Raw genomic sequence first — 15,456 nt, 5'->3', positions numbered from 1 at the left:
GGACAATATTTGGCCGAGATACAACTATTTGAAAATCTGGAATCTGAGGATGCAAAAAAATCAAAATATTGAGAAAATCGCTTTTAAAGTTGTCCAAATGAAGTTCTTAGCAATGCATATTACTAATCAAAAATTAAGTTTTAATATATTTACAGTAGGAAATTTGCAAAATATCTTCATGGAACATGATCTTTACTTAGTGTCCAAATGATTTTTGGCATAAAAGAAAAATCAATCATTTTGACCCATACAATGTATTTTTGGCTATTGCTACAAATATACCCCAGCGACTAAAGACTGGTTTTGTGCTCCAGGGTCACATATAGTGGTGGTAAAGACTGAAAACTTGGGGCACAAACCGGAATGATGCAAGTTCTACCTTCACTACAGATTAACTTTTCCACAATTTATCACTATCAAGGTTGTGCTCTTGAGCAAGACATACCCCAAGTTGCCTGTCAGAATCATCCTGGATGAAGAGGAAATGACTTTAGAGGAAACTGTAAATGCACTGATGATGATAAATGCGATAAATTGATTCTGGAGCACTCAACGGTGAATCATACCTTTTTGTCCGTAAGACTTCCATCGGGTTTAAGTCTGAATCCACCAACATGAATAGTCTTTTTTGGATCAATTTGACTGACTGAATAGTTAATCTCCTCTGCAATCGCCATGCATGCTAGAAAAGAAAGAAAGAAAAAAAAAAGTAATTACAATCGATTTAATCATTTAAAAATCGAATGGTGGTGAAAAAGGTGGAAAAAAAGGGAAATGGAAAGTTCATTTTTTTTGGATGAACACATCTCGACAATATACAAATCAGAACATTACCAGCAGGAAATAGAAGGAAACGTATATTTTAAAAAAACTTGTAGCAGCCTATCGTTGTACTGCAATAAATATGGCTAAATATACATTTCCCATGAGATAATGTTGTATACTTACTTGTACAATTAATGATCAGGCCTAGATTTTTAATCATTTCTTGTACTTAAATCATCTGAACTAGAATCAAATTTGTATCAACTTTTTTTTAACTGCATTGCTGCATGTACTTTTTAATGGAAAAATGGCAATGCAAAAAATGCACTAGCTATGCTTCTGGTAAAATCTTGAGTTTACTGGTGCTTAGTCATGCTTGCTATATTACTATGGCAACTGCCAAACCTGGGCGGAGCTTAAAGTAGGATTTATGTGAACCAAGCTTTGCACCCTTTGATTTTCCAAAAAGGCTTGGTTCTAGCATTAGTTTCACCAAGTTTGATTATTTTGTAATACTAGCAATATTATTCCATAATAGAAACCAACAGGGCTTTTTTTTTTTTTAAAGAATCTTAGTCCTGCAAAGTAACCAGAATGGAATACACATTTAAATTGTACAGTTATCATTCAAATTAACTTCGGAACCCTCTGAAAGTAAGAAATGAAATCTATTCACATACAAGATAGTAGAAATTGTTTCAGTGTTAGTTTAATGTTGGCCTTTTATATCGATGATTCATATGAAAAACTAGTCAGTAAAATTAATAACCTACGAGACATATATGCTTATCTTAGTCAGAAAAACTTAATTTATGATAGAAAAGACAAATTTAGTTTAGAAAACTGGATTAGACATTCATAATTGAAGGCAAGAAAAAAATAAAAAAAGTGTAATAACCTAATATGTCCAGAAGTGGAAAAAAAAAAAAAAAAAAAAAAAAAAAAAAAAAATCCATCGACTAAAGACCTGTACTGTATACTGTAGTCATCATTACTAAGATCTAAATATCTAAATATGCTTGGAAAAAACTAGTGAAACTTGCACAAACTTTATCAATGCAATATAGCACTTAAATATGATTATGCTTATGTTGAGTTTTATTGTTTTGAAGAACTGCAAGTAATCTGTGAAACTGAAAAATAGAATACAGAATAAATAATAATGCAAGGTTTGATGTATATAAAACTCTAAAAAGTTTGTTATTAAAACGTTATGGAAAAGACCAGATGACCAATCCAATTTAATGCAACATGAAAATATGTATTTATTATTAAGAGCTCACTTCAAGTACTTTATCAAACTGAAGCTGACACCACTTAAAAGCACAAAACACATTTTTAAAACATATTTCCATGATGATATTATGAGAAAGGAAATCAGTAGCACTTTTTCATTTTAAAATCTTTTCAACTACAGTTCATCTCAAATAGTTTTTTTTTTAAATACTTTTTTATACAATACTTTTTAAAGCACAATTAGTTACCATTGAACATGTGGTTGTTTGCCTCAGAAACTCTTTTGAAATGTCATTAAAAAAACAACAACAACAACAACAACAACAACAACAAAAACAAAAAACAAAGGGAAGGATTTGCATTGTTTACAGGGCATTTTAGTCAGTGTAAAAATGTTAACCTGAATGAAAAAACACGTTGCACTAGGAGAAATATATATATATATATATATATATTTATATATAAATCCCAGTTAAAATATTTAGTAAGGTCAAACGTTGAATGGATAAATTAAGTGAAAAACTGCTCAATTAGAATCATGAGGTGTTGGACAGAACAGAAATTCCTCAAAAGTGACTGTTTACATACAGCTTAATAATTCTGAATTCTGAATTATGCCCTTATGAAAAACCTTGAATATCTTTAACCAATCACTTGGAAAATATTATTATAAACACTTGATCAAACTACTTCATGATTCTGAATAAATTACCATTTAATTCATGCGCCCCTTTATCTGCACTGATGTCACAAAATGTTTAAAAACATGGCGGTGGCAGTTTAAAAGAAAGTGAAAATTAAGAGATAAAAATTACACTCCTAGTAAAGAAATTAAACAACTAGAAATAGTTGTTGTAATTACCAGCTCAATCATTACTTACTATAACATTAAAAGTCATTTGTGTGTGTGTGTGTGTTTTATTTGTTTATTTAGAAACTCCATGTAACATCAACTTACCTGAACAGTACAATGCTTCATCCTTCTTTGACTCTGTTGTTCTGGACAACATGAACACTGCCGCAAGAACAAGGCAAACCTGCTTAATCCATGGTGACATGCTGATCTCCTGAATGAGGAAAACATTGTAAAGGTAATTGAAACTGCATTATTCCATTTCATATATACACACTCACAGAACAATTATACTCAATATTCATCACAAAAAGCTAATAGTAACCAACATAAGAAAGCCCAGTCTGAGTGAACAAACTGTATGATTGTCTAAAAGATCTTACTTAAGCAAACACTTAGCTATCATACAAATATATCCAAATTGGCACCCACAAGTTAGTCAACGGTTTGAGTGTATTGGCTTTGCATATATTAAAAACAGTGTCTGATGTTCACACAGCCCTGTATGGACAAAAATATGGGATAAATTAATAATGAATTGTGAATAATGAATATGGTACCATAATACATCAATGGTGTCTTAAGAATGACAAATCTTTGAAATGCCACAATTACAATAAGTATTCATTTGGCATAACTTTTTAAACAAACAAGAAGCTTCTGACACAATAATGGGGTGTGTCAACATTACTAAACTCGTATGAATAATGACAGAATAGTGTGTAATAGTGTGTAGTGTGTAGTGTGTAAAGGGAATAAAGTATGCTGCATCTTCCTCAAGTGAGATTTCAAAAATACACAAGCCCAGTTGGAATAGTGACCAAGTTATAAAACACCTCAGACGGAGCATTTTAAAGTCTTCAAAAGGATTTCAAGTACTTATCAGGTGTATTTTATGCATAATACGCTTTGCTGCTCTTCATTCAGTTAAACTTTTTGAAAACTTAAGGGACTAAGTTCTGAATGAACTAGCGCCCCCAATTGACCAACACCACACTTTTTGTCCATCTACTGTGTAATTTCCTTTTAACACTAATGTTCTGATAACCAAATAACGGACTCATCGCAATATATGCATCTGTTGCTTAAATAGGTTAGGATGCATTTTAAACTAATTACTCGTCTAAATACATGCAGCCTAAACGAGTAGGTGTCACCTAAGAGTGCGCTCAGGATACTCTTCAGTAAAACTTGGTGCACCTCCACCTGTTTCATTTGTTCAGGTTCGTGTGAGTAAATGAGCAGCTAAAAGAAACAAACAAACAAAAAAACTTACATATTAAGGATTGGATAGGGTATAGTGGCCAACCTGTCGTTTTAAGTTTATTAAACAAACACATTATAAACAGTCGAAGTGTTTACTGTCTTACCTGAGACGCTACGTGTGACCAACAAGAGGTGAGTGAGGCACGGGTAAAAGTTTTCGTTGCTACAAAAAATGACTGAGGCGAAAGAGGGTACAAATTCGGTACCTAATAGCTTACACAAAAACTCCCAACAATCCGTCTGAAAAATGAATTACAAATGCGCTTCCTGTACAAAAAGCAACGACAACCTACGTGCCGGTCTGTCGTGCTGCCACGACCAGCAACCTTGCTGGCTGCACTGAAAATTGACAGCCGCGACATCCAATGAAATTACAGAATTCTGACTCTTATCCAATGAGCGCAAAGAATGCCTAGACATCAAATACCCGGATTAGAAAGTTCCCAGACAGACACCACTCGACCAGATAATGGGAAACATTCCAGCCATGTGACAATCAAGCATTGGTAGGAATCATCTGTTGTACCCGCACTAATATGAATAATCATTCCATGAAAGAAAAATTTCCAATATAATAAATTAATTAATTAATAAAACATCCTTTATTTTTGTTTTCTGCAAACTATAACAGAACTACTCTCAGGCTAAACTAAAATGGGGGTTCATGGTTTCGCTGTATTTGAACATGTGGAAGTCATAAATTAATCACCAGATTTGGTATTTTTATAAACTAAATCAAATCTGAATACTATTGGCAGTGTGCTTTGTGTAGACGCCACAAACAAACACAATTAGGGTGGCAGCAGCAAATGCAGTCTAACTGAAATAAACATCGGTATAATTGAAAACAGTGCTTAACTTTATGACAAAACAAATGTTTAACAAAATAATAGATTCCTTTTGAGCCATGACTTCAATTAATTGTTTGTAAAATAAATAAATTATTTTGAAACCTTTATACCTCTTATTTTGTGTTATGAAAACTGCTATGCTACGAACAAAAGGAATCGTGAAAACGAATCTCAAATATATATGCAAATGTATTTTCAAAAGTTGTTTGGATTTAATTTTTTATTACCCACAATCCCTTGCATAATTAACTTTTTCCGTAACTTTTCACATTTGAAACGTTAGTGTACACCAGGTTAGGCTTGTATCTATAATGGAAAATATTTAAGGTGGGCAAATTGTTCTACACTACATTATTACCGTACAAGGTTTTTGCCGTATCTGGATAGCATTACGTCAGGAGATGGTTCACGTTGCTCCTAAGTCACGTGAGTGCTGAACGTTGCACTTCCTCGAAGTTAATTTTATGTTTTCTGCATTATTTGTTTGTTTATCTCGTTATTCAGCACATTGCGAATTTACTATGTGAAAAACCGAACAGTTTGGAGACACCTGACCTATATCTAAGATAACGCCTAAAACCTGTATTACTCCAGCGTGGCTGCACTTGACCCTACTTGACGCTAATATAATATAAAGTGTAAAATGCACAACATTAACAGGAACGATAACGGTATTTGCATTAGAAAGCTGTACGTCAAAAAACGAAGCAATTTTCATAGTGTACTGCGCATGCGCTGCGAAAAATCTGTTGTGAATCGTGTGACGCATGTAACAGCGTTTTACTGGTGCCAAAAATATTGCATGTTTCTTAAGCAATTGTGGCTTATTTCTTTGTAAAATAGACAGAATAATTTGTGTAGAAAGTCATTATTAGTATTGCGGCACTGCACTTGCTCTGGTACATTTAAATTAATGAACTAATAATAATTACAGCAACTCTTGGTGTGCACTAAATGCTGCAAACACCTTAATTTTACCACACAGTATAATGCATACACAAACAAAACGTGGTTTATTCTCTTCACAGAGAACAATGAGGTTTATGACAAGCCTGGCAGAGAGAGGTTTTTCAGAGGAAAGTATCAAGGTCAAGACATGAACAGGTAATGCTGCTCTGAACGTATTCTGGGTTAAACGGGTCTTCCCTAATAGACTTATGTTATAAGCTGTAAAAAATAATGTAATAACTATCCAGAAATAAAGAATAAGACTATATTTCCATCTATTAATTGTATTTGCCATATAGACATATGAGGTACACAGTACTAAATATAGGTATACGGCCTTTATGAGGCTATATAAATAATGTCATTTTGGTTAAGCATGCACACATTTGATCTCTATATAACTTTCACGTTGTTTAATTGGGCTTTTTAAGTAAAGTTATTTTCTTTCTGTGAATATGAAAATCAGTATGCTTCTAAATGACCAGGTGGTCTTGGGCATGCAATGCTTTCTGTTCTTTCCTTTATAAAGTGATTTAGAGGAAGGTGTTCTGGTGGATGACTGGCTGACATCCAAACAAGTGAGTATATCCAGTATATCCAGAACACTGCATATTTTCATCTGCTGTCTTGCACCTAGATCTCTGAATCTTGTCTTGAAGATCATGTGAAGTGATTGCATTCTCAGTGCACAGTATGATATGCTGATAAACAGCAGTAAATATCTGTTAAGATGCCAGGTCTCAGGTGATGGTGTCACGTTCTGCCTCAGGATTGTGACAGGTGGTTTCTTCACAGGGCCAGCTGTCCTATTTTTTTTGCAGTTAATGGTATATTATCTGCTAAATGTGTCCTACGGCACAAATACAAGGTGTTCTGCAGATAAAAGGACCTTACTACTAGAAATAGCTTAAACTGTGGCAGGTTTGAGGTCTCTTGAGGATTGACCAGATTTTACATGAGAGGAACTATAAAGTCTTCACTTTGCTTTAATAACTGAGAAGACTAGCTAAATTGTCCTAGTTCTAGCTCGTCATTGAAAGCAGAAGATTTATCAGTGCATCAATATTTATTTTCTACTTTTTGGGAGCTGAATCTCCATCTTTTTGCTAGGCTTTACAAATATCCTTCAGATTATTTAAGAGCTGAGCATACTATTCAACAGATGTATGATTGATATATTTAAAAATACCAATAAGCATTCATTTCGGGTTATTTGAATCAGGCAACTGCAGTCTGACAAAAAAGTCTTATTTAATATTTATAGATGTAAAATATTACCACAATATCGACTGGTAAACCAATATAATGAAATAAACATTAATGTAGAAGGTGGATTGGTTCTCGTTCACATGAATCTGTGTTGAAGGACTATATCAGCAAAGATCAATTCTCCAATGAATGACTCATTAAAGTGTTGGTTGAAAAGAGCTTAAATTGAGGGTGTATTTCTCAGGATCTATTGGACACATCAGATGAAGAGCTGAATGATGACCTTTTGCGTAGCGATGATGAGAACGAAACTATGAGGTAGGGTGAACTTTTCCTCTTTCTGTAGCAGCCTGGTCTATAGGTGAACTGTTAGATAAAGGTTGATTTTTGATGCCCCCCAGAGCCTTTGTTTCAAGTAAGCTCTGCTTAGAGCAAACACCGCCGAAGCACATTGCACATAATGGGAATGTTGTTTCAAAATGCCCTTATCTTGCTCTTTTTCCATCTGGCAAATTTCCAAACAAGAATTACGTAGCTCTGCTTGGAGAATACTGATGTTCTGACATGGCCAATAATCTTTATACTACTTTAAATGGGTATCAGTTGGTTCCTTGATTGTGGCTGTTTTGAGCCCAATTATATTTGCATTTGAACACAATTATATTTGCATTTGACAGGATGTGTTTTGTTTCAGATGTCACAATGAAAGCATTCCTAAACCAAAACTGCAGGCGATTGCAAAGCCTTACCTTGTTTGTGAAACTCCACACCTTGCTGAAGACCAAGCCAGATGTCCTAAAGAAGAGGTGGAGGTGGACCCTGGTGAAGTTTTAGACATCGAAATCAATGCTTCTTCTGGAGATGAATTTCAAGTGAGTTACCCCTTTATCTCTTTAGATAGCATTGGTTTTGTCGTTTGATTCTTTTTTCTTTTCTTCACCCCTTAAGCTCTCAGTGCCTTGGAATTGGCTCCCTTGAGGGAGGGAGTGACAGGGAGGTGAAATTAGATCTATTATCACTCACTAGCAGTTTATTTGTCTGTGCCCTGACAAAGTTAGTGCTGACAGCTTGTTTGGTGGAAGGTAATGCCCCCCTGTTGTCTCCATGGCAGAATTGAGCTCTGACCTTGAGGCCTGCATCCCTGCGGAAAAGAACTCTTTGTGTTGTAGGAGAGACTCCCCGCCAATTATCAGCCTCAGATAATGCATAGGCTTCTATCAAAGCGTAAACCAAATCTGATAACGCCTGTGTAGGTGAAAAGATTATTGACCCTTTAAAAGATATCTGTGTGACTTAAATATGGAGGACATAACTGATGCTCCTCTCTTGTTTTCCTGTCCACCAGAGAAAGAGATTATCCCTAATAATGGTGTGATATGTGTTGTGAAGTCAATGTATCATTATTTCAAGGACGTCTAAGACATTGCTGAATAAAGGCTGGTCTTTCGTTGTTAGATAGAGACTCAGCCTTTTCATAAGTGATTGAGAGCAATACAAACTGGGGTCAAATAAGCTGTCACTGGATAAGCCAGACTGAATAATCCAATACTCAGTGCTATTGAATATGTTAAGCAGATAAAGGGACAGCTTTATCTAAATGTCAGCTGATTAGATGTTTAGATGATGGATCAATAAAGCCTGCTATGAAATGCTGCTATGTGTATTTAGCAGGAAGTTGCTGACTACAGTGACCATCAGCAGGCTGACATAAAGATGGATGTTAAGGATGGTATTAAAGTGGTGTCCAGTTTACCCATGCAGGAGTCAAGAGAGGTATTGTATTGTCTTGGTATTTTGGAAGAGGAGGTGCATTTATTGTACATAGGCCTAGTGTTTCTAAAATTGATAATTTGTTGAGAAAAAAAATTACTGTATGTACTGTATACACTACTGTTCCAAAATTTGGTGCCAGTTAGATTTTAGATTTTAAAAGAAGTTTATGCTTTTATTTAGCAAGGATGCATTAAAGTTAGATAGTTCAAACAAAAATAAAAAATTCTGTCATTAACTCACCCTCATGTCGTTCCAAACCCGTAAGACCTTTGTTCATCTTCGGAACACAAATTAAGATATTTTTGACGAAATCCGAGAGCTTTCTGCCCCTCCATAGACAGCAAGGGTACTACCACGATCAAGGCACAGAAATGTAGTAAGGAAGGACATTGTTAAAATGGTCCGTGTGACATCAGTGGTTCAACCGTAATTTTATGAAGCTACGAGAATACTTTTTGTGTGCAAAGAAAACAAAAATAACGACTTTATTTAACAATTCTTCTCCTCTGCGTCATCCTGGCACCACAATGGCCCTTTAAATTGATCAAAAGCGAAAGTAAAGACTTTTACATTGTTACAAAAGAGAGTTTCAAAACTCTAAATGCTGCCCTTTTAAACCTTTCTATTCATCAGAGAATGCTGAAAAAATGTATTGTGGTTTCCACAAAAATATTTAACTGTTTTTAATATTGATAATAATAAATGTTTCTTTAAAATCAGCATATGAATGATTTTTGAAGGGTTATGTGACACTAAAGACTGGTAATGGCTGCTGAAAATTCAGCTTTGCAATCGAAGGAAAAAAATACATACTAAAATATATTAAGATAGAAAACAATATATTCAGATAATATTAATTTTGAGATGGGAATTCATATTGATAATTGGAACTTAGTATCAGAGTTCTTATCTGCCAGCCTAACCATTCAATTTAAATAGATGCTGATAACTTTAATTGCAGTTAATTAGATCTTTTTGTCACCTTCGACCTACCTCTATTTAATGGCAAGAGTCTGTTAGTCTAGACTGTAAACACAATCATACACCTGCAGTACAGATGGTGTCTGCTGTTAGGTTTACATCTCTGTGCTCAGAGTATTAGCCTCTGTTTGTGGCATTGTTTGTGTCAGGAGTAGAGACACATGAGCGACAGAGGGCTTTTTCCTGTTTTTTGTTTTTTTTAGTTCTAGAATGGGTGGTGTTTGTGAGGGCTGGGATTCCCATTGGCTCTCTGGTCACTTCTCAGTTTTGATATGCAAGTTGACATTCAGCTCTGGAGCCTATTCAGCAGTTTTTTTAATGCTTGGTCATGTGCTACTGTAGCTTTACAGAGGAAGCTAATCCATAGGAAAATCATGTTGTTTACTTATGATATGTACATACATATAAATGTTCAGGACTTAAATAGTATTATTTTTTTTTCTGTTAGAGTGCTTTGTTGGCAAAATTTGACAAAACTCATAGTGTTCACATTTGAGAAGTGATAAAAAGAAAATAGCCTTGACTGCTTTCAAGTGTAGGAAACAGAAAATGAAACGGCTCCGAAACCACAATTTTGCTCTCACCATTCGACTCTTGATCCAGCGCACACCATGCATTATAAATTTCCAAGTATAAAAACCTAAGGAGCAGCCCTAGCAAAACTCAATTGACATTTCAGTTTATGTTACAAATGTAATTTGCATTTTGTCAGAAGTTATGACCCTGTGCAGCACCCTATTTCCATTGAAAGGATGTGCTCCCTACCTACTGATTGGAGATGTCACCCGAAACCATTCTGTTACGCAGAGCAGTGAAATTGATTGTGACACATAGTGTGAAGGAAATAATTGCTGATTCATAGCCTGTTGAGAGGTAGACAGGTTAAAATGGAGGATTCGATATGATGCTTGATGTATAGATTTCACAACCGCCATCACTGACCATTAGTGCGACACTGGCTCAAGTTTTTAGTGCTGGTCTTCTTCAGTTCTTGTGCAGTTTTGTCACTGTTTATTTTACGGCAGCTATTAACAAGCTGATCTGTTGAGCATTCTAGGGCACTTCAAGATATATTATATAGCTGATCTGTTGAGCATTCTAGGGCACTTCAGGATATATTATATAATTTCCACTTTGTGTTTTGTGGTTTGAGAATAGTGCAGTGTGGAACCAAAGGGAATTGAAGCAGGGTTGCTATGGTAAACAGGGATCTTCTGCTTTGGAATGAAAGACCTTGCGGTTAATAGACAGACAAGAGTATGGGGGATTGATAGACACTCCATCCTAACATAATCAACACACCCCCAGCCCCAGCAGACCAGCACTCTGTGGGAATTTATGAATTTATTAAACATAAAATGCTTATCCTGCCAACTATTAGCATGTATTAACTTTAATGCAGTTGTGGATTTTTATGAGGAACTGCATGAATGTGTGTCTGTATGAGCAGAATAGATTTCAGGAAGGTTTTTGTCCTTTTGTCATGTGAGTATGTGAGATCTGTGAGTTTGCTTTATGGAATTATTTCAATTATCAAGGGTTATAGCTCCTCCTACTGGTGTTGATATTTGGATTATGCAAAATAACTTGGCAGTTTTCCACTTTGAGTCAATCATGCGAAATTAGCTTTGTGTTTTGCTTTGGATTTAGCATCTCTCTTGTGGTAAAAACATCTTTGGCATTGGGCGATTACTGTAAAGCCCAAAACCATATTTAATTAATGCAAAAGACAGAGGTTGTACATCCTGATAGCGCTGCGGTATTCTTGTGAACGCGTCCCTCTGATTGTTTAATTGATGATGAAGAGAAACCTCTCCCTCTTCCTCTTGACTCCATGACGAAGGATGAATGAAGCGTTGCTGGTGTAGGATTGGCTGAAACTGCTCATTTAACATGTCGAGAGTGAGTGTAAATTATGCATAGCTTCGCATTAGCATTATGTCATCTGCAAGAAGCTGACTGGAGTTGCGGATATCTTCATCCCCTGTAGTGTCTTGATGTTATAGCATCTTACAAGGTTGCCTTTTGAGACTGCCGTATGAATATTGCTATGTTAACATCAAGCATGTTAAATGGACAGCTAAATGTTTATCTCTAAATTTCCCTTATGTAAAATGTATTCTAAATACATTTTAAAATAAACATGTTTTTATTATTTTTTGTAGTCGTTTTTATTTTTTTATAAAATGTTAAGTAATGGAAAGTTATGGAATATAAAATATAATGAATGACAAAATAATATTAGATAAATCTATTCTCTGTTTATTTTATTGGCTTTTGCTCTTTGCGCAGATCTCCTCTGAAACATTTGTATTTGACTGTAAAAATGAGTCAAGTGGCTACTCACACTGGAGGAAATTGTTTAGTTTTAAGTGTTAGTGCCCTCTCTTTGTCTATCCCTTTCTTCACCTCTCTGTCTCTGTTCCCATGTTCCCCTCAGCCCCTGCCTCTTTCTATCCTGAAGTCACGCTAATCTGTGATCATGGCATTAATAGACACAGACAGGCGGAGGAGAGGTATCACAACCCCTCCTTCCTCCCTCTGCAGCTCGAGTGGCAGCCCCATTGTCTGCTGGCGTCGTTGGAGTAAAGTGCAGAATTGCCCGGCTTTATTCAAATTATATCACATTTGATAAAGTCATCTCTCAATGTAGAACATCATATAGTTCTGACCCTATTGTTACAGGTATACAGTATCATTAAATGTTGTGATCAAACGTGGCCTTTTCGCTCTTGTCGCTCCCCTCAGGCAAGTACGATCCACCCACAGACCAAACCCTCCAGAGTCCTGAGTCGCACCCTAGCGCTCTCTCCTTCTGAGCCCCCACAACACTTCGAGCCAATCGGCACCTTCCCAGATCCAGAGGAGCCCTCTCTCGGCAAGGTCAGGCTCAGGCCTGCAGCCACTTTCTGCCTGAGGGCTTCTCAAATTTACTTTCATTTCATCAAGCTGTTATTGCTGTGAATGGAATAATGAGTTGATAAATATTGCTGTGGGTTTAGATTTTTGTTTAGATGTTTCGTTTTAACATTTATAGAATTAAAAAAAAAATTATATAGAAATTGTATTTATTTATTTATTCATTCATTCAACCATTCATTCAATCATTAATTCATTTAAATATGATGTATGCTGGAATTTTTTATTGTTATCGATAAAAATTATTGTTAATAATTAGTTGTTTATAATGATTAATTTCCAGATACACAATTCCAAATATTCAAATAACAATAATAATAATAACATTAATAATTTTTAAGAATTTACATTATATTATTATTGTTGTTAATAATACAATTTCCAGAATACAGTATACATTATTATTATTATTATTATTATTATTAATAATAATAATAATAATAACTATAATTATAAGTAAATAATTTAAATTAGTAAATTGCTTTATTATTATTATTATTATTATTATTATAAATTATAGTATTTTAATACTTATAATTATTATTTGTTGTTGATAATAATAACAACAATAATAATAATAATAATAGAATTTCAAAAATACAAAATACATAATAAATTAGTTAAATTATTTTTTATTGGAATAGTTCCATTTCCTGTCTTTAAAGGAAGTTAAGGTGTCTGTACAGAATTAAGTGCCAAATAGGTGTTATCCTTTCTATTGCAGTGCCCTTGATGTCTACACAAAGCCAGGCCTGGCCTGCTGTGGATCCCTTGAGCATCCAAGGGAGTAGCAGCTGCTCGCTCAGTGTGTGTGTGTGTGTGTGTGTGTTCACAGACGCGGCTGTGTGTATATGTTTTCTACTGCTATTAATCATGAGTGCCCTGGCTAAACACTGTTTGAGTTGAATCTGTAAACATTGATAGTAGTCCTTGTGCAACTGGAAAGGTTTGATATGGGCTTTAGGCACATGTTTATTTCATTTCAAGGGAGGAGGGGGACTTAATGCTCAATAGGATGTGAGGTCACGGGCTTGGTACATATGCCCCAGCATCAACATTTCTATTCAATCGAAGTCATATTCATTATAATACATCAAAATATCATTCCTAAATATCTTTACCTTAAATTAGTTCTGCTTTACACATTAGAGGTCTAGAAATGAGTATTTATCATTTAACCTGATGGCGTTTGTGAAGTTCAATCTTTTTTGTAGTAATTAATCAACTCTCTACTTTCCACAAAAATTGGTTGTTGCCTCCTTTAAAATTCCTTCGTAAATCTGTATGTGCACATTTGACATGATTACATGGGCAGATCATGGAGAAAAGAAGGAGAAAATTGTCAGTTTCTGGCCGCAAGGTGTGGGCGTTTGACCAAGCACACGTCTCTGTTCTTCACAAAATGTTTTCCAAGCCGTTTATGTTCATGTGCTCTGGATGCCCATGATGTGATGTGTATTTTTCCGCTCTCAAATGTGAATCTCAATCGAGTGCAGCACTTCAGAGAGCAGCTCAGCCTAAGCCAATCAGCAGTGCTGTTGAGCCAAGGCTTGGTATGATGCCGTTTAGAATGCAGGTGACAAAATGCCCCCCGGAAACTTCCATTTGCCAGTGGGCATCTGATTAATCACGATTATCATACCATTATCATACAATCACACACTAATCGTACATGCAGGGTCCCATCTGTGGTGTGTGTGTGTGCGTACAGAATATTTTCTGTGAAGAAAGGTGTTTAAATATTAATCCTGTCTATCATTTTAAACTTCATTTTACAACTGCATTGAGTATTCTATTGAATTGAAATGGATGAATCGCCTCCAGTGAAAGATCTCATTAATTCCATTAATTGCGGTAGAGAATGGGTTGGCTGCTGTTTGTTTGCACTGGCTGAATGACAGCTCTGATAGTGAGTGAGGCAGATAAAGGCTCTTTGCTATGGATCAGTGGATTGCCCGCAAGTTTTTAATTCCGTGATGTCAGAAGTCGCTTAAATGGCTCTTTGTGAAATGGAAAACATCAGACTGCTGTCTTGTTAAAAACGCATCACAAATAATCCAGGTCATTTGACTGATAGAGGTGCGTTTTAGAAAATGATGCACTTTGTATTCAGCTCTATTTTGATTTTGATCATATTGTAATATTTAGGTGATTAATAAGTTACCTATCCCGCAATGAATTATGTAGACGACTTAGAAATAAATTTTAAGTGAATAATTTTGCCCTCGTTTGACCTTCTTAAGCAGTAGCCCTACAGCAGTTTTTAATTTCGAGTGCACTGAATATAAACATCCCTCTTATGACTTTCTGATTCCACAACAACATCGTTCGTCCAGGAAAGAGGCCCAGTGGCGTGACCGTCTTCCCCCTCTGTCGGTGCAGTTTCACTGGCAATTCTAACACTGAGAGTGGAAGACAAGAGGCAGAGCATGATTCTAATGAAACATCCTCCCATTGTCCTCTAAATCATCTCCGTTATTGAATGCAGTGCAATCCACACCTGGCTCCAACCCTGGAGAGCTTCGGCAGCCTCAATCTCTCCCTCTCCCTTCTGCTCCATCTCTCTCTCTCTGTAAATGCAGGATTAGCCATTGAAAGAGCATTCTTGGTTATCAAATTCATACAAACGGCTTTTGCTTTTGTGTAGTGCTTTTA

The 15,456-nt window shown here is 35.6% G+C and overlaps 2 protein-coding genes across 13 annotated transcripts in view; one reads left to right on the top strand and one right to left on the bottom strand.

Annotated features, from left to right (window-relative positions):
• Positions 1-4,467, bottom strand: part of cnpy1 (canopy FGF signaling regulator 1) — a 13,420-nt gene extending 8,953 nt beyond the window's left edge. The window contains exons 1-5 of one of the 4 annotated variants that reach the window (XM_016567086.1): positions 4,414-4,451; positions 4,225-4,296; positions 4,061-4,099; positions 2,960-3,068; positions 567-682 (exon numbers count right to left, since the gene is read on the bottom strand). In XM_016567086.1, coding sequence (XP_016422572.1) covers positions 567-682; positions 2,960-3,068; positions 4,061-4,069 — 234 coding nt within the window. In that variant the 5' untranslated portion in view covers positions 4,070-4,099; positions 4,225-4,296; positions 4,414-4,451. Of the gene's footprint in view, positions 1-566; positions 683-2,959; positions 3,069-4,011; positions 4,100-4,224 lie in introns of all 4 variants that reach the window. The other 3 variants (XM_016567084.1, XM_016567085.1, XM_016567087.1) reach the window with 3 other exon arrangements.
• A 112-nt stretch (positions 4,468-4,579) lies between these two features.
• Positions 4,580-15,456, top strand: part of rbm33b (RNA binding motif protein 33b) — a 28,607-nt gene continuing 17,730 nt past the window's right edge. For 6 of the 9 annotated variants that reach the window (XM_016567078.1, XM_016567082.1, XM_016567081.1 and 3 more), the window contains exons 1-6: positions 5,340-5,397; positions 6,000-6,075; positions 6,449-6,497; positions 7,373-7,446; positions 7,823-8,000; positions 8,797-8,901. In XM_016567078.1, coding sequence (XP_016422564.1) covers positions 5,373-5,397; positions 6,000-6,075; positions 6,449-6,497; positions 7,373-7,446; positions 7,823-8,000; positions 8,797-8,901 — 507 coding nt within the window. In that variant the 5' untranslated portion in view covers positions 5,340-5,372. Of the gene's footprint in view, positions 4,627-5,339; positions 5,398-5,419; positions 5,871-5,999; positions 6,076-6,448; positions 6,498-7,372; positions 7,447-7,822; positions 8,001-8,796; positions 8,902-15,456 lie in introns of those variants that run through there. The other 3 variants (XM_016567075.1, XM_016567080.1, XM_016567074.1) reach the window with 3 other exon arrangements.

The sequence above is a fragment of the Sinocyclocheilus rhinocerous genome, unplaced genomic scaffold, assembly GCF_001515625.1.
Source record: "Sinocyclocheilus rhinocerous isolate Xijiao unplaced genomic scaffold, SAMN03320098_v1.1 scaffold2065, whole genome shotgun sequence".
NCBI classification, from domain to species: domain Eukaryota; kingdom Metazoa; phylum Chordata; class Actinopteri; order Cypriniformes; family Cyprinidae; genus Sinocyclocheilus; species Sinocyclocheilus rhinocerous.
This window is presented reverse-complemented; position numbering and strand designations above follow the sequence as displayed.